This window comes from Thalassophryne amazonica, chromosome 16, assembly GCF_902500255.1.
Source record: "Thalassophryne amazonica chromosome 16, fThaAma1.1, whole genome shotgun sequence".
NCBI classification, from domain to species: Eukaryota; Metazoa; Chordata; class Actinopteri; order Batrachoidiformes; family Batrachoididae; genus Thalassophryne; species Thalassophryne amazonica.
This window is the reverse complement of record NC_047118.1, coordinates 68,668,444-68,694,594: the sequence shown is the minus strand read 5'-3', so window position 1 is coordinate 68,694,594 and position 26,151 is coordinate 68,668,444. Positions and strand designations below refer to the sequence as shown.

Here is a 26,151-nt window from a genome sequence, read left to right as displayed (position 1 = left end):
TCCTCACCACATCTTTGCTTGTGAACGACTGAGCCTTTTGGGGATGTTCCTTTTATACCCAATCATGACACTCACCTGTTTCCAATTAGGTGTTCTTTGAGTATTCAGCAACTTTTCCAGTCTTTTGTTGCACCGTCCCAACTTTTTTGAAACGTGTTGCAGACATCCAGTTCAAAATGAGCAAATATTGGCACAAAAACAACAAAGTCTATCAGTTTGAACATTAAATATCTTGTCTTTGTGGTGTACGAGGTCTATTAGAATAGTAACGGACCTTATTATTTTTTTCAAAAACTATATGGATTTGAATCACGTGTGATTACATCAGACATGCTTGAACGCTCGTGGGCATGCAAGAGTTTTTTCACGCTTGTCGGTTACGTCATTCGCCTGTGGGCAGTCTTTGAGTGAGGAGTGGCCCACCCTCTCATCGATTTTTTCATTGTTTAGGAATGGCTCAGAGACTGCTGCTTTGTTTGATAAAAATTTTTTCAAAACCTGTAAGGCACAACTGAGTGGACACCATTCGATAAATTCAGCTGGTTTTTGGTGAAAATTTTAACGGCTGATGAGAGATTTTGGAGTTTTACTGTCGCCGTAAGGATGGCCCACGGCGCCTGACGGCGATCTGCGCTCCGAGGCAGCGTCGTCTCGCTGTTTCAAGCTGAAAACTTCCTAATTTCAGGCTCTGTGGACCCAAGACGTCGTGAGATAACAGAGAACTTTCAGAAGAATTTGGGATCAGGAGTTTATCCAGACATTCCACTGTTAAAGGAGATTTTGTAATGAAAGAACGTGCGGGCAGATTCGCATGTCGGGCCGGACCCGACCGCGGGGGGTCGCCAACTGGAAAACACCTCCCTTGGAAACCTTAACGGACAAGTTGGAACATGCCCAGCTGTTAAACAATTTCTCAGATACTCACTTGCTGAAAGCCATCAAAAGCCGCCTGAATTTTACAAATGGTTTTCAACACGGAGGTGTTTTTCATGTCGCGGCGCAGACGGATTTGCCACGTCGTCACGGATCCGACTCTGCAAATTCGTCCGCATGTTCTTTCATTACAAATTCTCCTTTAACAGTGGAATATCCAGGTAAACTCCTGATGCCGGCTTCTTCTGAAACTTCTCTGTTCTCCGACGACGTCTTGGGTGAACAGAGCTTTAAATTAGGATGTTTTCAGCTTGAAACAGCCAGACGGACGCCACCTCCGACCGCCCCACGCGATCCGCTTTGTGGGCTGTGCTTAAAGCGAAAGAAACTCCACAATCTCTCATCAGCCGTTAAACTTTACACCGAAAACCAGCTGAATTTCTCGAATAGTGTCCACACGGATATCCCTCACCGGTCCTGAAAAAATTTGATAAAAGCAATGCGCGCCGTCTCCCTGCAGCGTCTCAGACAAAGAGATTCTGACGGGAGGGGGAGTCCACACCTCACTCAAAGCCTGCCCACAGGCAAATGATGTCACCGACAGGCATGACAAAACTCACGCATGCACACGAGGGTTCAAGCTTGTCTGACGTAAAAACATATGAATCAAATCCATTTATTTTTTGAAAAAAATAAAAAGGACCGCTTTTTTTTTTATCACAGACCTCATATTCATTTGAATACAGGTTGAAGAGGATTTTCAAATCATTGTATTCTGTTTTTATTTACAAGTTACACAACATCCCAGCTTCAATGGAACTGGGGTTGTAGTATGGGAGGTCCTGCGACTTAGGCCCCCGTCCATGGAGATGGCGTTAGGCGTATCCGCAAAAGTTTTGTATCTTATCGGCATTTCGTCCACATGCAACTGGCATGCTACTTTTTGAAAACGGGTCCCTGAGTGGATAACTCTGAAAATGTCGTCTTTGTGTTTCTGTCAAGATGCAACACTGAATTTTTCTGAAATGATGATATGATAGTCCCGCCTCTCTAACATTACATAACCAGAAAAAAAGTTTCAATTAACTTTCTCATTGAGCGTACCGGTGTCTTTCGCTCATAATGGGCGACATGATGTTGATTTTAGTAAAATAATTAAACTTTTTTGTCTTTTGTCTTGCTGGATCCTAAATGGGATTTATTTTCTTCACAAGCAGAATCCTGAAGAGATGAAGAATAGCTGTAGGGGAACTCTGGCGGGAATAAAAGGAAATGCACCTGGAGCAGACTTGTCTGTCGGCCTCCAGTCCACACGCATCAATGGCAAAAACAGACCGTATTAAAAACACTGACATACGCTGGCGTACATCTAATAAGTTATGGATAAATTTTGTATAAGTTAAGAGCACACTGAAGTACACTGATATACGAGGTCTGCGAGAAAAGAAACCGACAGTTTTATTTTTTTTTAAAACTACTATATGGATTTTAATCAAGTGTGATTACATCAGCCAAGCTTGAACCCTCGTGCGCATGCGTGAGTTTTTTCCACGCCTGTCAGTGACGTCATTCACCTGTGAGCATGCCTTGTGGAAGGAGTGGTCCAGCCCCCTCGTCAGAATTCCTTTGTCTGAGAAGTTGCTGAGACTGGCGCTGTGCTTGATCAAAATTTTTTCAAAAACTCTGAGGCACATCCGAGTGGACACCATTCGAGAAATTCAGCTGGTTTTCGGTGAAAATTTTAACGGCTGATGAGAGATTTTGCATTGTTTCTATCGCTGTAAGGACTTCCCACGGAGCGGGACGTCGCGCAGTGCTCCGAGGCGACGTCGTCATCCTGTTTCAAGCTGAAAACCTCCAAATTTAAGCCTCTGTTGACCCAGGATGTCGTGAGAGAACAGAGAACTTTCAGAAGAGGTCGGAATCAGCAGTTTATCCGGACATTCCACTGTTAAAGGAGATTTTTTTAATGAAAGACGTGCAGACGGATTGGCGCGGCGCGCCCGCCAGAGGAAAAACACCTCCGTGTTGATAACCATTTGTAAAATCCAGGCGGCTTTTGGTGGCTTTCAGTTGAGTGAGTATCTGAGAAATTGTTTAACAGCAGGGCATGTTCCAACTTGTCCTTAAGGCTTCCAACGGAGGTGTTTTTCCTGTGGCGGGCACGCCGCGCCGGCTGCGAGCCAACGCGCCAATCCGTCCGCACGTCTTTCATTAAAAAAAATCTCCTTTATCAGTGGAATGTCCGGATAAACTGCTGATTCTGACCTCTTCTGAAAGTTCTCTGTTCTCTCACGACGTCCTGGGTCAACAGAGGCTTAAATTTGGAGGTTTTCAGCTTGAAACAGGATGACGACGTCGCCTCGTAGCGCTGCGCGACGTCCCGCTCTGTGGGAAGTCCTTAAAGCGATAGAAACAATCCAAAATCTCTCATCAGCCGTTAAAATTTTCACCGAAAACCAGCTGAATTTCTCGAATGCTGTCCACTCGGATGTGCCTCACAGTTTTTGAAAAAATTTTGATCAAGCACAGCGCCAGTCTCTCAGCAACTTCTCAGACAAAGGAATTCCGACGAGGGGGCTGGACCACTCCTTCCACAAGGCGTGCTCACAGGCGAATGACGTCACCGACAAGCGTGAAAAAACTCTCGCATGCCCACGAGGATTCAAGCTTGGCTGACGTAATCACACGTGATTCAAATCCATATGGTTTTTAAAAAAAAATAATAAGGTCGGATACTTTTCTCACAGACCTCGTATGTCATAATACAGTAAGTACTTCGAAACATTTTTAGCATGCACAATATTTTCGACGTGTGCCAGTGTATGTCTCATACATCCCACATACACGGGTCATAAGCTGGAGGTAAGTTATGCAATTGATGATACAAGTTTCTTGTAAGTTACTCCTAAGTCGAAATACATCCAATACGACAGCAGCACATCTGACTCTCTCTTCACCCAAAGTGATCAAAGGGAATAATGTGATTATTAACCGTCAGATGACAAAGTAAAACCTCTTAATTCATTATAAAGTCAGTTTTAAGCAGAAACAAGGCGATAATCAGTGAATTGCTACTGACGCATGCGCAGTGAAGGTGCAGTGAAGGCACGGCGGACGGATTTTTAGGGGGGGACCGTTTGTTTGGTGACACCAACTTGCCTCCTAACAGGTTGGCTTATGAAGTGCACACCTGGCAACCTACCCAAAAACGAAAGTAAGGAGCTGCGCCCTCAGCTAAAAACTACAACAAACGCTGCTTTTGCTTAAAATTTTTACCCCGATGTAGCACAATCAAGTATTTTAAACCACAGTCACTACGAATACCCAATTAAAGATTTCAAGAATCGGTATGAAATTTTTGAACAATTCAAAAGTTCAATTTCAAATCTGGTGCCGATGATGGCCGAGGCTATTAGGTATGTCAAGTTTGTTCAAGACTGACAAAGACGGATCAATAAGTTACTATAATGCTTCACTACATGCCCTGATTTGCTATTCAGGATTAACAGGAAGGAACGGCACTCTGTGGAATAGCCCTGTTAGCTTCTGAAATCTGACTGCATCAGGCTTATGGCCCAGTCACACGGCAGCACTTAATGAAGGGCAACGAAGCCTTGACAAAACAAAAAATCTGGACTTTTGCTGGCATCGTTTAACCTTCACACAGCTTCGTTAGTGCAGCTGGCGCTTCGTCGGGATTTTTGAACTGTTGAAAAATTTGAACGAAGGGCAACGAAAACCTCAATTCTTCTGTTTCGTTTTGCTGTCATTCTTGACGTTTGTTAATCGTTTGTTTAGTTTTTGTAACGTTATTGTTTAGTGTGACTTCGTTCGACCAGCTGAATGTTTTCACACAGTGCAGAAGCTGGTTTGTGACCGCTGAGGCTGCTGCTGCTTCCTTCATGTACAGTCGGAAATTGCAGGGCAAACACAGCCTGTTTGCTTGGATTTTTTTATCTGGGTGGGGGGTCAGCTTCAGTGGGCTCAGGCAACTTATATAGGCCTGAATTAATCTTTTGTGTGGTACAATTAATTATTTTGCCTCAAGCAACTGCTGAATTTGAAACAACAAAAAAGTTGTGTAATTTCCGACGGTACTTGAACGCACTGGTAGCAAGAGCAGCAGCTCCTGCGTGCGCTTATTATTTTTTTATTAAATTTAACAATATGAGTGTATCAATGACAATCAAGCCCTTCTGTACATGTGGCAACAGGTAGATGATTCAGATGATTATATTAAGAGCTGTTCTGGAAGGAAGAATTCATGTTGTGGATCAGCTGCAGCTGATGGAATAAACGCACGTGAGTCAATGCGCGGTGTTCACACGCACTGATCAATTTACTGCTCTGATATATTCAATCATCTTTATCTTTTTGTTCTGAATGAGGAAGCAGGTGGTCCCACCGATATGCACACAGATTTCCACAGCTTCTGTTTGCAGTTTCTCCAGGACTCAGGCGCTATGAGCTCTGTCCCAGCGCCGAGTCCTGGAACTCAGAGATGCAGACACACACTGTTCCAGCTGTGGCTCCAGGCGCTTTGTTAATTTCCTCTTTCGTCTCTTTTGCGCTCTTGCTTCGCAAGCTATTCGGTGATAAAGCTCTTTCGTCCACCTTTTCTCAACGAATTGTGACTTTTTTTAAACTTTTTCCTTTCATTCAGGAATTGTTGTGTGCCGTGTGACTGGGCCATTACACACAGCACAATGGCTGCCCAGAAAATACAGTATACACTAAAAAATATGTATACACATACATAGCTCCAAAACCCATAAGGAGATGTGATGTGTAAAGTTCCATAAATCACGTTTTACCTGTATGTGGCAGATTTTAGAGAGAAGTCCTACCTTACATGCAGCAGGGATGACAGAACCACAAAGAGGAAGATCAGCCTGAGGAACCTCCTTTTTAAGATTCTGTATGGTGGCCGGCAAAGCTGAAACATTGATTACATGCATTCACATGAAAGAGAAGACAAAGAAAAGCAAAGTGATGAAATACATGTTATTTATTTTATAATGATTAGAAGCATGCCCCTAACTGTGTATCATTATTGCCCAGAAAATAATGTCACAAAAAAAGATTAAACTAATTATTCATTTGCTTTGTATTCCAAAAACTCTTACCTTCGTTATCAGTTTGGACCTTTATCTTCGTCTTTGCAGTTGATTTCTGGAAGAAAAAAAATAACTAATGTTTTCTGTGAAGATTTACTGTTTGTGGACTGTAAAGGACAGGGAAATGTGTCACATTAAAGTGTAACTTCTTAAAAATGTTACTTTTCACCTGAAGAACAAATGCAAAATTAAAGTCCAGACGATCTGAATTTAAACTGCTTTGGGATAAACTGTCTGCAAACCCATAAATAATATTCTAAATGTCCTAATATTTAAATATTAAAAAAAAAAATTATGACCAGCTCAGAGGACGGCTCATATGGATAAAAATAAGATTGTAGCTCATTCCTTCCTGAGGTTAGAAACTAGTGTTTGTTTTTCCACAACGTTTCTCTTAAGATTTATTGAGCCGTAAACTTCAAATCTATGAACATTTTTCTAAATTTACCGGAGTCTTCAGGGGAGGTTTCTGTCCTTCCTGAGTTTGACACCTAGGCTACCGTTTGACAGGTGTACCGTCGCACTCAAACTCCTCACCTGCCACTATCCCCAGAGTGGGTCGGTCGCTTGACACCAGAAATGAGAGCCCCTTTGGGATCAGCTCACCACCCCCACAAAAAAACAAACAAAAAATAATTTTTGCGGTGATAGGGTTTGTGACCAAGATTTCCTGTAGTAATTGATCCAGAAACTGAAATCCGTACACTACTTAAACTGATATATATACATACATACATACATACATACATACATACATACACACACACACACACACACACACACACACACACACACACACACACACACACACACACACACACACACACACACACACACGAGGTCTGTCCGAAAAGTAACGGACCTTTTAATTTTTTTCAAAAACTATATGGATTTGAATCACGTGTGATTGCATCAGCCAAGCTTGAACCTTTGTGCGCATGCGTGAGTTTTTTCACGCCTGTAGGTTGCGTCATTCGCCTGTGGGCAGGCTTTGAGTGAGCACTGGTCCAACCCCCTCGTCGGATTTTCATTGACAGGGAAATGGCTGAGCGACTGCCGCTTTGCTCCATGAAAATTCTTTCAGAAACTGTGTGAGACAGCCAGGTGGAAACCATTCGTAAGATTCAGATGGCTTTCGGTGAAGATTCTATCGGCGTTACACGGATTAAGGATTATTACAACTGGATTAAAGACGGCCCACAGCGCCGGAGGGTGCGCCGCACTCCAAGCGGCCATCAACAGGCTGAAACGACCAGATCATTTCCAAAGTGAAAGCTGTGTTGATCCGGGACGTCGTCTGACTACCAGGGGAATCACAGAAGAGGTGGGCATCAGCACTTTTGCGGCACATTCCACTGTTACAGGAGATTGTGTAATGAAAGACGTGCGGAGGAATTCGCGCGTGGGGACGGAGCCGCTCATGGCGCATAACAAAAAACACCTCCATGTTGGAAATCATTCGAACGATTCAGACGGCTTTCGGTGGCTTTTCAGTCGAGTGAGTATCCGCGAAATTGTGTAACAGTTGGACATGCCACAACATGTCCTGTGAGACTTCTAACACGGAGGTGTTTTTTGTTGCGCGCCATGAGCGGCTCCGTCCCGACGCGTGAATTCCTCCGCACGTCTTTCATTACAAAATCTCCTGTAACAGTGGAATGTGCGGCAAAAATGCTGATGTCCACCTCTTCTGCGATTCCCCTGGTAGTCACACGACGTGCCAGATCAACACAGCCTTCACTTTGGAAATGATCTGGTCGTTTCAGCCTGTCGATGGCCGCTCGGAGCACGGCGCGCCCTCAGCCGCCGTGGGCCGTCTTTAAGCCGGTTGTAATAATCCTTAATCCGTGTAACGCTGATAGAATCTTCACCGAAAGCTATCTCAATCTTACGAACGGTTTCCACCTCGCTGTCTCACACAGTTTCTGAAAAAAGTTTCATGGAGCAAAGCGGCAGTCTCTCAGCCATTTCCCTGACAATAAAAATCCGACGAGGGGGTTGGACCAGTGCTCACTCAAAGCCTGCCCACAGGCGAATGACGCAACCGACAGGCGTGAAAAAACTCACGCATTCGCACAAAGGTTCAAGCTTGGCTGATGCCACCACACAATTCAAATCCGTATAGTTTTTGAAAACAATAAAAAGGTCTGTTACTTTTTGGACAGACCTCGTATGTGTGTGTATATATATATATATGAAGAATTCAGATGCAAAACCCAGTAAGTCCTTTTTTTTTCCCAGTGGAGAAAAATGCGATTGAAAATAGAGATTTAAAGGAAACCCTATGCGGAAATGCACAGACTTTCATCAATAACATGAAAACAGTTTGTTCAAATTCTTTCATATTTTGCACACTGATGGTCCCCTTGACAGCCAAGTCCATGTTGGCATCAACTAAAAATTTATGGTTTTGCATCTGAACAATTTCACACATATATATATATATATATATATATATATATATGTGTGAAATTGTTCAGATGCAAAACCTATATATATATATATACACACACACACACACACACACTACACTTAAGGAAAGACAGCTGAAGAGCTTAGGGAAATGGTATAGGGCGGACCTCAATGACAAACACAGTGTGAAGGAGATGTTTAGCCAAACAAAAACTTGGATGACATCCCTGGAGAAGAGCGGTTTACCTGGCAAGTACAAGGCCTGGGGGTACCAGCACGGGGTACTCCGTAGGTTGCTGTGGTTACTGCTTGTTATTAAAATACCGGTCTCCTCTGTTGAGGTACTGGAGAGATCAATTTCCACCTATCTAAAGAGATGGCTAGGTGTACCGAAAAGCTTTAGCTCCATCGGATTGTACAGCAAGCTGCCTGTAACATCGGTTGTAGAGGAGTTTAAAGCGACGAAGATACGGCAGGCCATGATGTTGCGAGACAGCAAGGATGAGAAAGTGCGGAAGGCAGCCATTACCGTCAGGACGGCTCGCAAGTGGTCAGCCAGCAGAACACTCACAGAGGTAGAGAATCAGCTGCACCAGGCGGACATCGTGGGGACAGTAGCTAGGGGCAGGCTTGGACTGGGTTGTTCAACTAGGACAAGCTGGGAAAAAGCAAATCCAAATGAACGACGACACATGGTGCAGAGAGAGATCCGTAAGGTCGAGGAGGAGACCCGGCATGTAAAGGCCATAGCCATGAAAAAGCAAGGCAGCTGGACAAGATGGGAAGGAGTGCAAGAGAGGGGTTTGACCTGGCAGGACATCTGGAGTATGGAAGCATACCGGATAAAGTTCCTTCTGTGCTCGGTTTATGATGTTCTGCTGACCCCATCAAACCTCCATATATGGGGTTTGGTGGACAGCCCCAACTGCAAGCTCTGTGGGAAGCCAGCCAACCTGGGCATGTCCTCTCGTCTTGCCAGTCAAGCTTGGCCGATGGAAAATTCCGGTGGCGTCATGACAAGATTCTGTCGCAGTTGGCAGATGGGGTCGAGCAGGCAAGGAAAAAGTCAAAAGATCTTTCCAGCAGGCCCTGCTTTATCAATTTTGTCAGGTTAGGTGAGGAAGCTGCCGCAGGACGTAGGAACAAAGGCATTTTGGCCTCAACAAAGGACTGGGGAGATGCGGGCAGACCTGAGGGAGCAGCTCAAATTCCCAGAGGAGATAGCCAACACCAGCCTTAGACCAGATATGGTCCTCTGGTCTAGGAGCACTAAACAGGTTGTACTAATAGAGCTAAACGTACCGTGGGAAGAGAGGATTGAGGAGGCGCATGAGCACAAGAAGGGGAAATATCAAGGCCTGATACATGACTGCCAGCAAAACGGGTGGAAGGCCTGGAATCTTCCAGTAGAGGTCGGCTGCAGGGGCTTTGCTGGGCAATCACTTTGTAGGATGCTGGGGCAGTTGGGAATTGAAGGGGTGGCCAGGAAGCGCTTGATAGGCAACATCACTAGGCAGGCAGAGGCAGCATCCAGATGGATTTGGATTCATAGGGATGTGAGGTGGCAGAGCCAGGCTACGGAAGGATCAATGGCAGAGAGTTGAGTGGCGGTCAGCGGGGTTAGATCCAGGACGCTGGATTTTCTGTCAAGCCCTCCCGATGTGTCATGCGCTTAATTTGACGAAACATCAAAAGAAGGGAGGGTGCCCATCTGATGACCTGCGGTAGCCACTCAACTCCTGCCATGTGCTGGTGCCTGAAAAGATGGAAGGAGAGGAGAGAGCGATGCCACTGGCCCACAGATGGTGCAGGGCAGAGTACCTGTAAAGGTGGGCCAGTTGCGATAACCCTATCGTATTTTATATATATATATATGTGTGTGTGTGTGTGTGTCATGAATGATGTTCACATTTTGCAAGACCCACGTTGATGTTTTGGGAGATTTTTTTTTTTTTTTGAGTACAGTGGTCCCTCGTTTATCGCGGGAGTTACATTCTAAAAATAACCCGCGATAAGCAAAATCCGCGAAGTAGCCAGCGCTATTTTTTGCAATTATTATAGATGATTTAAGGCTGTAAAACCCCACACTTTATACACTTTTCTTAAATAAGCATTAACATTTTCTTACTTTTCTCTCCTGTGTAAACACTCTCTTTTTTCTTCTGGGCAAGAAGATTATACGAGGTCTGTTAGAAAAGTATCCGACCTTATTATTTTTTTCAAAAACCATATGGATTTGATTCATATGTTTTTACGTCAGCCAAGCTTGAACCTTCGTGCGCATGCGTGAGTTTTTCCAAGCCTGTCGGTTGCGTCATTCGCCTGTGAGCACGCCTTGTGGGAGGAGTGGTCCAGCCCCCTCGCCGGATTTTCATTGTCAGGAAATGGCGGACTGATTTGGGCTTTTTTCCATCATAATTTTTTCAGAAACAAGTTGGTACATGCCCAGCTCTCCACAATTTCTCTTATACTCACTGGGCTGGTAAGCATCAAAAGCCGAGATAGGCATGTCCCAACTTGTCCCCTGGCACTCCGAAACGGAGGTGTTCCTTTGTCTCGCTCGATCAGCGAAACGGTCGTGATGCGTGACGCGCGAAGCCTCCGCGCAGCTTTCCATGACAAAATCTCTTGTTAAAAGTGAAATCTGCCGGAAAATGGCTGATGTCCAGCTCTTGTGTTAACCAGAGAAATTGCTCACGACGGTCCCAGCTCCACACAGCCATCCATTTAGAAATGATGTGGTGTTTTCTGCCTCTCGATGGCGGCTCGGAGCGCGGCGCGCCGTGCGCCATTGTGGGGCGTCCTTAAAGCTGTAGTAACAGTCCTTATTCTCTGTGAAGCCCGTAAAATTTTCACCGAAAGCCAGATAAATTTTTCGAATGGTTTCCAGCTGCTTGTCTCTAACAGTTTCTGAAAAAATTCTGATGGAAAAAAAGCCCAAATCATTCCGCCATTTCCTGACAATGAAAATCCGACGAGGGGGCTGGACCACTCCTCCCACAAGGCGTGCTCACAGGCGAATGACGCAACCGACAGGCGTGGAAAAACTCACGCATGCGCACGAAGGTTCAAGCTTGGCTGACGTAAAAACATATGAATCAAATTCATATGGTTTTTGAAAAAAATAATAAGGTCGGATACTGTTCTAATAGACCTCGTAAACAGACACAGGCAGAACTCTCCCTTCATTCACTGCCTCCGGAGGTACAGATGCAGGACCTGCAAAGAATCCAAGTCCTCTCTCGGTGGCCACAGAGCTCTGCGGCTACGGTCAACATCCACATCAAAACAGCAAGCGTAATCTCTGGACCTGTTGCCAGATTTGGCGCAGCTCTGCACAGCAGACAGGAGGGCAGTGTGAGTGGCTCGCTGCTGCGTTTACCGAGCCCACAGACTCAGTAAGCACATCGGAGGCAGTGAGAGCAATCGCGGTGATGCTGACCGGTGCCGCGACCGGCCCGCCTGATAAGGACGCAGAACACAATGCGCTGTTAAAAAAAGCATGCAAAATTGCTCTAAAAAAAAAAATCTGTGAAACTGCAAGGCCGCAAAAGGTGAACCACGTTATAGCGAGGGACCACTGTATTCACTTTTTGCAATTAACAGTTTGGGGATAATTCATGATTTGCAGTTGATTCATGTTTTGGGGGTTAATACACCCCAAAGTGCACACCAGATCCTGTCAGTTATCAAAACTGCAGCTCCTTTTACTGGACAAAAGATTAAGTTTGTTTTTGTTGTTGTTGCTGTTTCCTGGTTGCTTGCTTGTTTGTTTTTTAAGTAGTTTGAGAATTCCTGTGACTTACATATTGCAAATCAAATTATGTACGGAAAAAAAAATAGCCAAGCTAGCTGGGAGACGACTCAGGAACACGAGAAGCTGCACACATTTCTAAACATAGAACTGAAGTGGCATCAGGAAAGGCATATGGTGTGAAACTTGTGACAAATTCCTATGCAGATCCCTACTGGCACCACTGTGGTAACTAGGAAGAGGCAAAAACACAACATAAATAAATAAAGGTTTTTGTGAGAAGTCTTACCTTACATTCAGCAGGGACAGTGGAGCCATATTGAGGAAGATCTTCATGAGGCACCTCCTGTTTTAAATGCTGTATGATAGCTGTCAAAACGGAATATTGATTATGTCCATCCACATGAAACAGAAGACAAAGAAAAGTAAAATAAAAAGATTTAGGTATTTATTTATTTGCAGTGCATCCAAAATGTATTCACAGTACTTCACTTTTCCACATGTGATGTTACAGCCTTATTCCAAAATGGATGAAATTATTTTTTCCTTAAAAATCTACACACAATACCCCGCAATGACAATGTGACAAAATTGTTTTTTTTTTTGTTTTTTTTGCAACTTTATTAAAAATTCAAGAAAACTAAGAAAGCACATGTACATAAGTATTTGCCATGAAGTTGAAAACTGAGCTCAGGCTCATCCTGTTTCCACTGATCATCCTTGAGATGTTTCTGCATCTTAAATGGAGTCTACCTGGGATAAATTCAACTGACTGGACATGATTTGGAAAGACACACACCTGTCTACATATAAGGTCCCACAGTTGACAGTGCATGTCAGAGCACAAACCAAGCTTGAAGTCAAAGGAATTGTCTGTAGACCTCTGAGACAGGATTGTCTCAAGGCACAAATCTGGAGAGGGGTACAGAAACATTTATGCTGTTTTGAAGGTCCCAACAAGCACAGTGGCCTCCATCATACATAAATAGAAGAAGTTCAGATCCACCAGGGCTCTTCCTAGAGCTGACCCCCTTCTAAACTGAGTGATTGAGGGAGAAGGCCCTTAGTCATGGAGGTGACCAAGAACATAATGGTCACTTGGTCAGAGCTCCAGTATTCCTCTATGGAGAGAGAAGAACCTTCCGGAAGGATAACCATCTCTGCAGCAATTCACCAATCAGGCCTGTATGGTAAAGTGACCAGACAGAGGCCACTCCTTAGTAAAATACACCTGGTAGAGAACTTTTTTATGTTGTCATTATGGGGTGTTTAGTAGAATTTTGAGGGGAAAAAATGAATTACTCCACTTTGGAATAAGGCTGTAACATAAAATGTGCAAAACTGTAGCTGTGAATACTTTCTGGATGCACCGCATTCACTTTATTAGAATTATAAATATGTTTATAACTGTGTACCGCTATTGAGAAGAATGTAAATGTCAATGAAAATAGTTTAAAGTTAAATTACTCATTTGCTGTTAGAACCAAAACTTCTCACCTTTATTGTCAGCTTGTGTAATCACTGTCTCTGTGTTTGTTTCCTGTCGGTGGTGGGGAGGAAAAAAAAGAAAAAAAAAATCACCTTACGCTCATTAGCTACACAACAAGCCATATTATTACAGATATTTGTAATAAAAGGCTCATAACAGAGCCACTCAGTCATGCACACACTAGTCATTGGCAACTCTCTATATGATGCTCCTGACTTCTAAATTAGGTCTCTCTCTTCTAAGTGCCTGTTAGCAAATGATATAATAATTGATCAACATATTGATTTATTCTGCCTTACAGAAACCTGGTTACAGCAGGATGAATATGTTAGTTTAAATGAGTCAACACCCCCGAGTCACACTAGCTTGACTCTTAGTCTTGTCCATCCAAATTGGAAGTCCCAAAAACCAGTTTTATTTGTTGTTATCTATCGTCCTCCTGGTCGTTACTGTGAGTTTCTCTGTGAATTTTCAGACCTTTTGTCTGACTTAGTGCTTAGCTCAGATAAGATAATTATAGTGGGCGATTTTAACATCCACACAGATGCTGAGAATGACAGCCTCAACACTGCATTTAATCTATTATTAGACTCAATTGGCTTTGCTCAAAATGTAAATGAGTCCACCCACCACTTTAATCATATCTTAGATCTTGTTCTGACTTATGGTATGGAAATTGAAGACTTAACAGTATTCCCTGAAAACTCCCTTCTGTCTGATCATTTCTTAAAAACATTTACATTTACTCTGATGGACTACCTAGCAGTGGGGAATAAGTTTCATTACAGTAGAAGTCTTTCAGAAAGCGCTGTAACTAGGTTTAAGGATATGATTCCTTCTTTATGTTCTCTAATGCCATATACCAACACAGTGCAGAGTAGCTACCTAAACTCTGTAAGTGAGATAGAGTATCTCGTCAATAGTTTTACATCCTCATTGAAGACAACTTTGGATGCTGTAGCTCCTCTGAAAAAGAGAGCTTTAAATCAGAAGTGCCTGACTCTGTGGTATAACTCACAAACTCGCAGCTTAAAGCAGATAACCCGTAAGTTGGAGAGGAAATGGCGTCTCACTAATTTAGAAGATCTTCACTTAGCCTGGAAAAAGAGTCTGTTGCTCTATAAAAAAGCCCTCCGTAAAGCTAGGACATCTTACTACTCATCACTAATTGAAGAAAATCAGAACAACCCCAGGTTTCTTTTCAGCACTGTAGCCAGGCTGACAAAGAGTCAGAGCTCTATTGAGCCGAGTATTCCTTTAACTTTAACTAGTAATGACTTCATGACTTTCTTTGCTAATAAAATTTTAACTATTAGAGAAAAAATTACTCATAACCATCCCAAAGACGTATCGTTATCTTTGGCTGCTTTCAGTGATGCCGGTATTTGGTTAGACTCTTTCTCTCAGATTGTTCTGTCTGAGTTATTTTCATTAGTTACTTCATCCAAACCATCAACATGTCTATTAGACCCCATTCCTACCAGGCTGCTCAAGGAAGCCCTACCATTATTTAATGCTTCGACCTTAAATATGATCAATCTATCTTTATTAGTTGGCTATGTACCACAGGCTTTTAAGGTGGCAGTAATTAAACCATTACTTAAAAAGCCATCACTTGACCCAGCTATCTTAGCTAATTATAGGCCAATCTCCAACCTTCCTTTTCTCTCAAAAATTCTTGAAAGGGTAGTTGTAAAACAGCTAACTGATCATCTGCAGAGGAATGGTCTATTTGAAGAGTTTCAGTCAGGTTTTAGAATTCATCATAGTACAGAAACAGCATTAGTGAAGGTTACAAATGATCTTCTTATGGCCTCGGACAGTGGACTCATCTCTGTGCTTGTTCTGTTAGACCTCAGTGCTGCTTTTGATACTGTTGACCATAAAATTTTATTACAGAGATTAGAGCATGCCATAGGTATTAAAGGCACTGCGCTGCGGTGGTTTGAATCATATTTGTCTAATAGATTACAATTTGTTCATGTAAATGGGGAATATTCTTCACAGACTAAGGTTAATTATGGAGTTCCACAAGGTTCTGTGCTAGGACCAATTTTATTCACTTTATACATGCTTCCCTTAGGCAGTATTATTAGACAGCATTGCTTAAATTTTCATTGTTACGCAGATGATACCCAGCTTTATCTATCCATGAAGCCAGAGGACACACACCAATTAGCTAAACTGCAGGATTGTCTTACAGACATAAAGACATGGATGACCTCTAATTTCCTGCTTTTAAACTCAGATAAAACTGAAGTTATTGTACTTGGCCCCACAAATCTTAGAAACATGGTGTCTAACTAGATCCTTACTCTGGATGGCATTACCCTGACCTCTAGTAATACTGTGAGAAATCTTGGAGTCATTTTTGATCAGGATATGTCATTCAATGCGCATATTAAACAAATATTTAGGACTGCTTTTTTGCATTTGCGCAATATCTCTAAAATCAGAAAGGTCTTGTCTCAGAGTGATACTGAAAAACTAATTCATGCATTTATTTCCTCTAGGCTGGACTATTGTAATTCATTATTATCAGGTTGTCCTAAAAGTTCCCTGAAAAGCCTTCAGTTAATTCAAAATGCTGCAGCTAGAGTACTAATGGGGACTAGAAGGAGAGAGCATATCTCACCCATATTGGCCTCTCTTCATTGGCTTCCTGTTAATTCTAGAATAGAATTTAAAATTCTTCTTCTTACTTATAAAGTTTTGAATAATCAGGTCCCATCTTATCTTAGGGACCTCATAGTACCATATCACCCCCATAGAGCGCTTCGCTCTCAGACTGCAGGCTTACTTGTAGTTCCTAGGGTTTGTAAGAGTAGAATGGGAGGCAGAGCCTTCAGCTTTCAGGCTCCTCTCCTGTGGAACCAGCTCCCAATTCGGATCAGGGAGACAGACACCCTCTCTACTTTTAAGATTAGGCTTAAAACTTTCCTTTTTGCTAAAGCTTATAGTTAGGGCTGGATCAGGTGACCCTGAACCATCCCTTAGTTATGCTGCTATAGACATAGACTGCTGGGGGGTTCCCATGATGCACTGAGTGTTTATTTCTCTTTTTGCTCTGTATGCACCACTCTGCATTTAATCATTAGTGATTGATCTCTGCTCCCCTCCACAGCATGTCTTTTTCCTGGTTCTCTCCCTCAGCCCCAACCAGTCACAGCAGAAGACTGCCCCTCCCTGAGCCTGGTTCTGCTGGAGGTTTCTTCCTATTAAAAGGGAGTTTTTCCTTCCCACTGTCGCCAAGTGCTTGCTCACAGGGGGTCGTTTTGACCGTTGGGGTTTTTACGTAATTATTGTATGGCCTTGCCTTACAATATAAAGCGCCTTGGGGCAACTGTTTGGTGTGATTTGGCGCTATATAAATAAAATTGATTGATTGATTGATAAAGAATGATGTCATGTTCAAAAAAGTAAACGATTAAATCCATCATGAATCACCTTGGCCACATCATCAGCCACAGTCTGCAAACAAACTTTTGTAAATAAATACAAATAAAACTACTGCATCGGAGTATTTGAGCATTAATTGTTATAAGTCAATACAATACAGAATGTGAAACAATAAAATGAAAAGTGAAATAATCAAAATGTGTAATAAATATCTTAACATGAGGAACAGCACAAGCACAGGTTTGATCATTTTAGTATAATCATACAGCACTTTTAAAAACAGAACAAAAGCACTCTGAGTACTGTACTTGATTTAAACCCAATAACCACCATATTGCTGCTTTTTATTTTTTCATGATTTATTATATCTTCAAGTTAGTGATCTGCAATCAAGCTCAGAAAATCACCCCCCTCCCCCCACTACTAAATGGTTGCATGCTTTGTATTCCACTTGAGCATGCTGAATTGGAATTATTTTTCTTCGTGCACATATTCAATTTGATTCAGATTCATGGGGTCACAGTTTGATTCAAAATCATTCCTTGATTCAAAAAATTTTTGATTGTAAATCAATTCAATACACAGAGTTGCTACTTTGGAGATCTCCTAAAGTGTGCTAAGAAGTGTGGTGTGGCAGATTATGCCATGAAAACAAAGTGTCTCAAATTATATACGAGGTCTGTCAATAAAGTAACGGTCCTTTTTATTTTTTTCAAAAACTGTATGGATTTCATTCATATGTTTTTACGTTAGACATGCTTGAACCCTCGTGCGCATGCGTGAGTTTTTCCACGCCTGTCGGTTACGTCATTCGCCTGTAAGCACGCCTTGGAAGGAGTGGTCCTGCCCCCTCGTTGGATTTTCATTGTCTGGAAATGGCGGAATGAAAAGGACTTTTTTCCATCAGAATTTTTTGAGAAGCTGTTAGAAACTGGCACCTGGAACCCATTCTAAAAATTTATCTGGCTTTCGGTGAAAATTTTACGGGCTTCACAGAGAATAAGGACTGTTACTACAGCTTTAAGGACCCCTTTAAGGACGCTCGGCGCGCCGCGCTCCGAGCTGCGACGACACGGCACAAGCCACCGGACCATTTCTAAATGGATGGCTCTGTGGATACGAGACCGTCGTGTGCTCTTTCTCTGGTTATCACAAGAGCTGGACATCAGCCATTTTCTGGCAGATTTCACTTTTAACAAGAGATTTTGTCATGGAAAGCCGCGCGGAGGCTTCGTGCGTAAAGACCGATTTGCTTTGGAAGCGAGAAAAAAGAACACCTCCGTTTCGGCGTGTCAGACGACAAGTTTGGACATGTCTAGCTCTCCACAATTTCTCTGATACTTATTGGACTGGTAAGCATTGAAAGCCGAGATAGGCATGTCTCAACATATGAATGAAATCCATATAGTTTTTGAAAAAAATAAAAAGGACCGTTACTTTATTGACAGACCTTGTAGTTTTGTATTTGAAAAATGCAATGTAAAAAAAAAAAAAAAAAAAAATCTGTGAATAAAGGGATTTGTTTTCCACAGTGCTATGAAGGAACAGGTCTTTTTGAAATGAAACGGGTGATGATCTAGTTATTCTTTTTGCACAGTCAGAATTAGCTGGAAGATTGTTAAAGTCATGTATTGTGAACTGGTCGGCTCCTGATTTTGTCGCACCAGCTGTCCGACTCCTTTCAACTCGGGCTGATGATGTACTAAATGTGCCCAAGAATTTGTTGTGTTTCAAAACACTTGACCTTCGTTTTGCACTGTGCTGGAGACCCTACTGTCCTGTGCACCACCTGCATTTCCTGTATATTTGTTTTTGTGAATTGTTTCTGTAATTTATGTTTGTAGCATGGCCCAAGCAGAGGGTCACCCCTTTGAGTCTGGTCTGGTTAAGGTTTCTTCCTCAGAGGGAGTTTTTCCTTACCACTGCTCCTCTGTGGGTTAGTAAGGTTAGACCTTACTTGTGTGAAGCACCTTGAGGCAACTGTTGTGATTTGGCGCTATATAAATGAAAATAAATTGAAATTGAAAACTGCACTGCTTACATATTGAAATGGTCATATGAAGCTCCTTGTTACTGCAAAATTAAAGAATCCACAGAATCCAAGAAGGCCAAGGCCAAAGCCAGAGAAAAGAAGATGAGAAGTGAAAGAAAAAGGAGTGGCTGTTGAAGAGACAAGTGGCATGTACGAGAAGCTCATGAAGCACCTTAGAACCAGAGATCTCAACTCCTTCAGCAACTTTGTCAGATTGGCCCTAGACGGGTTAAAGACGCCTGTGATTAGGCATCCATATGAGATTTGGATGGTATGATAACTAGGGATGGGTATCGAGAACCGGTTCCTTTCGGATATCGTTAAGAAATGATTCGATCCACTGACATCAATAAGCTTTGTGCTTAACGATTCTGTTATCGGTCCTTCAGAGCGGCCGTTGTTTTGGCGGGTGTTTGTCAGGAAAATGATCATTTGTCTACATTGATTACAGACCCTGCAGCGGGTCCTTAATCAACTTTTCTGCAGCGCGGCTTTGCTTTGAACCTTGAACCAATCGAAGCGTGGTTCGCAGATTGAAGCAATGCTTCGGTCGATTGCTTCGTTTATTTCTTTCTTTCACTTAATTTTCCCCCGCTAAAACCCTAAAGAGCATACGTCTGTGAGTATTATTTACCTTTTCTATGTTAAACCGACCTATTATGGTCTTCTGAAACAGTTGATAGATGTATTTTATAACTTAAAAACGGGAGCGACGTTAACGCGTTAGCATGTCTATGGCATTTTCAATGTTAAAAGTTAGCATTTAGCAATTGCAGCCGTCATCACGTTCGGGGGTGCATTTGTTTTCAAATTGTAATATTCCTTAAATTTATTTTTGCTTATATATTAATAATCTAATGATTATTATATACAATTTCAGAGAAAGAGACAAAAAGAACCTGAATAGAAACACAACAGAAAATATATAATAGCAATTAACAATGAACATAAATAAATAAATACATACAGAAATAAGTGTTTCCTGTGAACACCTAGTGACTCTCACACCTCCATTTCATCCCTGTCTTATTTAAGTTTAATGACAGTTTGTTTCGGTCAAACCATCATCTCAATTTGTTAATTTCTTCAGTGATTTCCTCCAGAACTATCTGCCAAACTAGAAAACTGCGGCATCCTAGTAAGAGCAGAATACTACTGGAATGAATCCGAATAAGGAAAGTTGTATTTTTTTTTCTCACCTAAATGGATGCTGCACTCACTCCAGTTTATTGTCTGGAATAGTCCCAGATTGCATTTCAGAGCTTCTAGAATTCAAACATTTTCGTGCAGGTAGTGTTGGGGGGTAATTTTGGGTTTCAGCTTTTTTTGTTTTTCACCACTTTCATCCCTGAATATGAGTTGTGATTCACTTTTGTGCGGATTAAAGTTACTAACTGGGACTCCTGTCTCGTTGCGAGAAAGAAACGAGAATCATCCTCCGTTCTGTTCACACAGCTCCAAACGTTGCGCGGCTCTCTGACAAGTCAAGATAGAACGATAGAATTCAGTCTGAATTAATAACTTCAAAGCGGCACAGTTTTATTTTTATTTATGTCCAGAGATCAAGGATACAGTTACTAATCTCATATTTATTTACTTTAAGACTCAAGGAAATACATACATGTAAAGCCTACTTTTAGTACAAAATTAACGAGGTATCGATAAGGGAATCGATAAGGAATCGGATCGATAAGCAGAATATTGGCATCGATATCGATAAAACCTTATCAATACCCATCCCTAATGATAACCGTGGGCAAAAATACCGCGGGTTCAGTTTCACAGTATTATGTATAGCTTTAAAATGTGCTTTAACAACATTATGGCTATTTGCATATGAAGCGAGCGTGATTCAGGCGCACTAATTGACGCGATGTCTACTGCTACGAGCACTGTACCACTGATAACTTTAGAGAAAATACCAAAATGATCATCTCTCTTTTAGATATATAGCATCTGCCCCATGGGAAACATGACTTACTTGCTTAGGGAGAAACGTGGCTGGAATCAGGTCTGGAACTCTGGATGCTCAATACTTCACCAACAAAGTGCTTGGAATAGATGTATTGTCATTCTTGACATGTTTGTGGGAGAAATTTGGTTGACCACAAGCACGACTTGAGTCCACTGCTTGTACTTCTCAGTGGTTTCAAAGATGGGATAAAGTTTACTTCTTCCATGTAATCCTTTGCAGGTATCTTGAATCGCTCAGAGTCTGACACAGGCCATAGCTACGGTGCTTTGTTGCCATCGTTTTTGGCATGAAGGGCTATTCCGCAGAAAATAAAATGAAAACGCCGACTTGGTCCTTTTAGACGGAGGGATAAGGTTGGCGCAGGCTTTGCCTCCTTCAGCCATGATGCAGAGCTCACTACCGATAGCTGCCTGTTTGTAAACAGAGACAGAGGTGCGCGCAGGGGGAACGGCGGCAGCGGCTGCATCCGCTCTTCCTGTCAAAAATTCTCATAACCCGATCATACCATAGGGACGGTATAACAGAAAATTTTAGTGGTTTTGATACCGTGGCTTTTTCATACCGCGGTACACAGTGAAACCGGTTATCGGCCGATGTCTACCTGTGATGACCAAATTTTAGTGGTTTTGATACCGTGGCTTTTTCATACGGAGGTATACCGCAAAACCGGTTATCGGCCAATGTCTACCTGTGATGACCAAGAATTTTGAGAGACAATTTGTCAGACAAATTTTCTGAACATGTTCAAATTCTACTGACACAACAGCAAAGCCCAGCAACTCACGCAAACCTCCGCAAAACATTTGGAAACGTTTTGGAAAATCCCTAGTGAATGGCATTCACAATTTGTCACCAACAAGTCGCAGGCCAGTGACATACTGTCTTAAATGTCCAACAGAGGCTGCCCGAGTTACCTGTGCTGCCGCCTAATGGGTAAAAATTTGTGTTCTTGGAAAAAGTTTGACAAGGCGTGTATATGTGATCATGTCACTCTACAGTTTTGTTTATCTGGTGTGTGTTTAAGGTGATTTACAGTGTGGTTTTCTTCTATAAAGCTGCATAATACAAGCAAACACAAAAAGCTGGATGTTTACCCGTGGATGTGGAGTGTCAGCTTCTCCGTTCATGTTCAAACTCCTCATGATCACACTCCCCAGGATCCCAATATCTGCCTTCTATGAATGCTAATAACTCTTGTTTTTGTTGCCCAGATGAGACACAAATTTTTACCCACGAGGTGGCAGCACACAACTTGGGAAACCTCTACTGTTCAATGTTTATAGAAATCATAATTAATCATTATCACAAACTGGGTTCTTTGTCTTACAAGGATCATTATTTCCACCAAGTTTCATAAAAAAATCTTTTATTTGCAGGCCATAAAATACCATTTATAAATATTTAGTATGCTTTAGGCACAAGTCTTACCTTATGTTGAGCAGGGACAACAGAGCTACAGGGAGGATGATCTGCCTGAGGCGGCTGCCTTTTCAAATACTGTATGTTGGCCGTCAAATCTGAACATTGATTATGACCATTCACATGAAACAGAAGATGGACAAAGAAAAGTAAAAATCCATGTTTTTCTTTTACCGCTTACGTGACACAGGCATGCTTTCATAACTGTGTATCACCAGAGAAAATATCACTTAAAATACTTTAAACTATTATGTTGCTACGTCTCACCTTCACTAACAGTTTGGATCTTTCTCAGTGTCTTTGTGGTCATTTCCTGGAACAAAAAAGAAGAGTCAACTTCAACCTGAAAGTTTACAGTGTTTACACTAAATAGTCTCCCAGGCGTCCGTGAAGATCTCAGAGAGGGGCCATGAATGCTCCAGCTGCTAATTCGAGTGGAGAGAAAAAGATAGTTGCCATTATGAAAATACTCAAAACTTTTACTTCTTCATTGTCAGTGATTTTAGTTTTGGTTTGGCGTTAACACCTCAAGTGTTTTTCGATATATAACAGTGGTGTCCAAACTATTCCAGAAAGGGCCGAGAAGGTGCAGGTTTTCTTTACAGCCACTGACTCCAGCAGGCGATTTCACTGATTAACATCACTTTGAGCAGGTGGGATGAGTTCATCAGTGAAATCACCTGCTGGAGTCAGTGGCTGCAAAGAAAACCTGCACCTTCTCGGCCCTGTCTGGAATAGTTTGGACACCACTGATATATATATAAAAAACTATTTTTAGGTATTGAATCAAGGTCATTTTGAAAGTCAAAGTCAAAACAAAATATGACGTGCAAAACTACATAGCGCCCCCTATCCATACCTGACAATATTCCATTTTTATCTGTAGCCGTCTGGCAGGAGTTATGTTAATGAGATTTTGTAAACAAATGACAGATGGAGGGATGCCAATCTTACAGCTCACCCAATGTATTACAGTTGGAGCTAAAAAGCTTGTTAAAGGCTGAGAGCCTGCACGAGCATCCATGGCATCACAGTGGATTAGTGGTTAGCACTGTTGCCTCACAGCAAGAAGGTCATGGGATCGATTCCCACCTGTGGCCTTTCTATGTGGTGTTTGCATGTTCTCCCTGTGTTTGCGTGGGTTTCCTCTGGGTGCCCTGGTTTCCTCCCACAATTAAAGACATGCAGGTTCGATGAATTGGAAACTTTATAATTGCCCAGGTTTCCCTTGCAAAAGAGATCTCGATCTCAATGGGACTAACCTGGTTAAATAAAGATGAAATTCAATTAAAATGAAAACCCACTACACAGTGCACAGGGGAACAACCACAGATTCCTCTTCTTTTTGTGGTTTTAGGGCATCACTACAAAATGCAAAAAGCAGATTAAATATGTCCATTTGGAACTACCGTATATCCGTGGCAATGCAACATTGTATCCTCCATGAGGGGGCCACTCAAACACAGATATGAAAGGTTCATTCTGAAAACACATCGATTCATTGTTGCACCTAATTACGGTATACACAAATGAATAGATGCGGATGAATGCTATATTTGACTCGGTAATAATTTATTCCTAATAAACACCCTGAAATCCTACACACTGTAGCCTTAACTGAAAAATACACACTGAATAACTAAATAAACATACCATCATTTGACATATCTCTCTGTTTTTGTCTGACTGCTTTTCGTGGTCTAGGGGGGAAAAACAAAACAACATGAACACATGGCACATAAACACAAATGGGAATATTTGTGAGGGCACATTTGTTGGTCTCTCACTGTGTGATGCAGTTTTCATTCGGTCATCACGTGTTGTGCAGAAACAGAGAGATCACGTTGGAGCAACACAGACAAAAAAACAAAAAAAACAAATTAACGCAGAATACAAATTCACATTTTTGCAACAGTAACATCTCACACATACACTGAAGTCTCCAAATTGCCAAGTGATGGCAGCGGACCCTGAAAGTCAAACATTTTTGACAGTGTGACACAATTATTCAGATTAATAAGGATCATAATGATCACATTTGACTGAATCAAAACCTAAATCTGTGTACGTGCGCACTTATAAACAGAACTTTGTATTTATTTATTTTTTTTCCCTTTTTCTTAAATATGTGTCTCTGCAAGTCAGACCTGACCCTTGATGTCCTCAGGTTTCGTGATCCCGGTCTGCATGACATATGCCAAAGCTGCATCGGCTCTTTTCTTTACCATGTTGAATCGAGCCTAAGGAGGAGTACAGGAACATTAACTTTCATGTTCGGAGCATGTGTCACTGTTTCAAACGCACCACTTTTTTACTGGCATGGGTTTAACATAAAAACCACTTCTCATTCTCTTACGTTTTTTGTTTTTGATGATGCACCCTGTTGCAGCGGGTAAGCACATTATTGTATCCAATCCAGTGTGATTTGGTGACCAGATAGGGCTGTGCGATATAAATATTAAGTACAGTTGTGTTCAAAATAAGAGCAGTTTGTTTAAAAAAAAAAGTGAAAAGCTTAAAACCCTTATTTTTTTATTTTATTTCATTTTATTTATATAGTGCCAAATCACAACAAAGTTGCTTCAAGGCGCTTCACACAAGTAAGGTCTAACCTTACCAACCCCTACAGCAAACACACAGGTGAAAATGGTAAGAAAAAACTCCCTCTGATGATTTGAGGAAGAAACCTCAAGCAGACCAGACTCAAAGGGGCGACCCTGTGCTTGGGCCATGCTACTGACACAATTGACAATACAAATATACAGGAAATTTTGGGACTTCATGCTGGTGCACAAGACCGGAGACTTGCAAAAAAGATGCCCACTCCCACTTTTGGATGGAGCCGCAACTCAAACAGAGAGAAAAAACAGAATCAGGTGGCAGAAAGACAACAAATACGGTATAATTTGTCAGCATTAAGCAATAAGAAAAACAGAAGTAATACTAAGGTGAACGCCGGCCACTAGCCCTAAGCTTCTCTAAAAGACCCAGACTTTAGATAAAGTTGAGGCTGTGACCCGTTTTGTTTACTAATAAAATGAATTTAAAAGGGTAGAAAGCATAGCACCATACTTTGCCAGTATGCTAGCCATATGAAAGGGAATATAAATATGTCTTAAGTCTGGACTTGAAAGTCTCTACAGCAGGGGTGGCCAAGTTCGCTCCTCGAGAGCCACCTTCCTGACACTCTTAGTTGTCTCCCTGCTCCAACACACCTGAATCCAATGAAAGACTCGTTAGCAGACTTTTAATGAGCCTTTCATTGGATTCAGGTGTGTTGGAGCAGGGAGACAACTAAGAGTGTCAGGAAGGTGGCTCTCGAGGACCGAACTTGGCCACCCCTGCTCTACAGAATCTGACTTTTATTGATGCAGGGAGATCATTCCACAGAGCAGGTGCTCAATAAGAGAAAGCTCACCCTAGAGGAACAAAGTAGTCCTGCACCCTGAGAATGCAGAGCTCGGGCCGGTACATAGGGTGTAATTAGGTCAGCTAAGTAAGGAGATGCTAGTCCATGAATAATTTTATAGGTTAATAGCAGAATCTTAAAATCTGATCTCATAGGGACAGGAAGCCAGTGAAGAGATGCCAAAATGGGTGTAATGTGGTTAAACTTTCTGCTTCCTGTCACAAGTCTGGCAGTCCCTTATAATAGCTTTTATTTACATACATGCAAAT

The 26,151-nt window shown here is 42.0% G+C and overlaps 1 protein-coding gene across 4 annotated transcripts in view; it reads right to left on the bottom strand.

Annotated features, from left to right (window-relative positions):
• The window catches only part of atf7ip2 (activating transcription factor 7 interacting protein 2), a 50,391-nt gene that overhangs the window by 9,721 nt on the left and 14,519 nt on the right, over positions 1–26,151 (bottom strand). The window contains exons 1-9 of one of the 4 annotated variants that reach the window (XM_034190987.1): positions 24,621–24,713; positions 24,261–24,443; positions 24,127–24,173; positions 22,741–22,786; positions 22,483–22,571; positions 13,657–13,699; positions 12,449–12,528; positions 6,003–6,048; positions 5,724–5,812 (exon numbers count right to left, since the gene is read on the bottom strand). In XM_034190987.1, coding sequence (XP_034046878.1) covers positions 5,724–5,812; positions 6,003–6,048; positions 12,449–12,528; positions 13,657–13,699; positions 22,483–22,571; positions 22,741–22,786; positions 24,127–24,173; positions 24,261–24,279 — 459 coding nt within the window. In that variant the 5' untranslated portion in view covers positions 24,280–24,443; positions 24,621–24,713. Of the gene's footprint in view, positions 1–5,723; positions 5,813–6,002; positions 6,049–12,448; positions 12,529–13,656; positions 13,700–22,482; positions 22,572–22,740; positions 22,787–24,126; positions 24,174–24,260; positions 24,714–26,151 lie in introns of those variants that run through there. The other 3 variants (XM_034190984.1, XM_034190985.1, XM_034190986.1) reach the window with 3 other exon arrangements.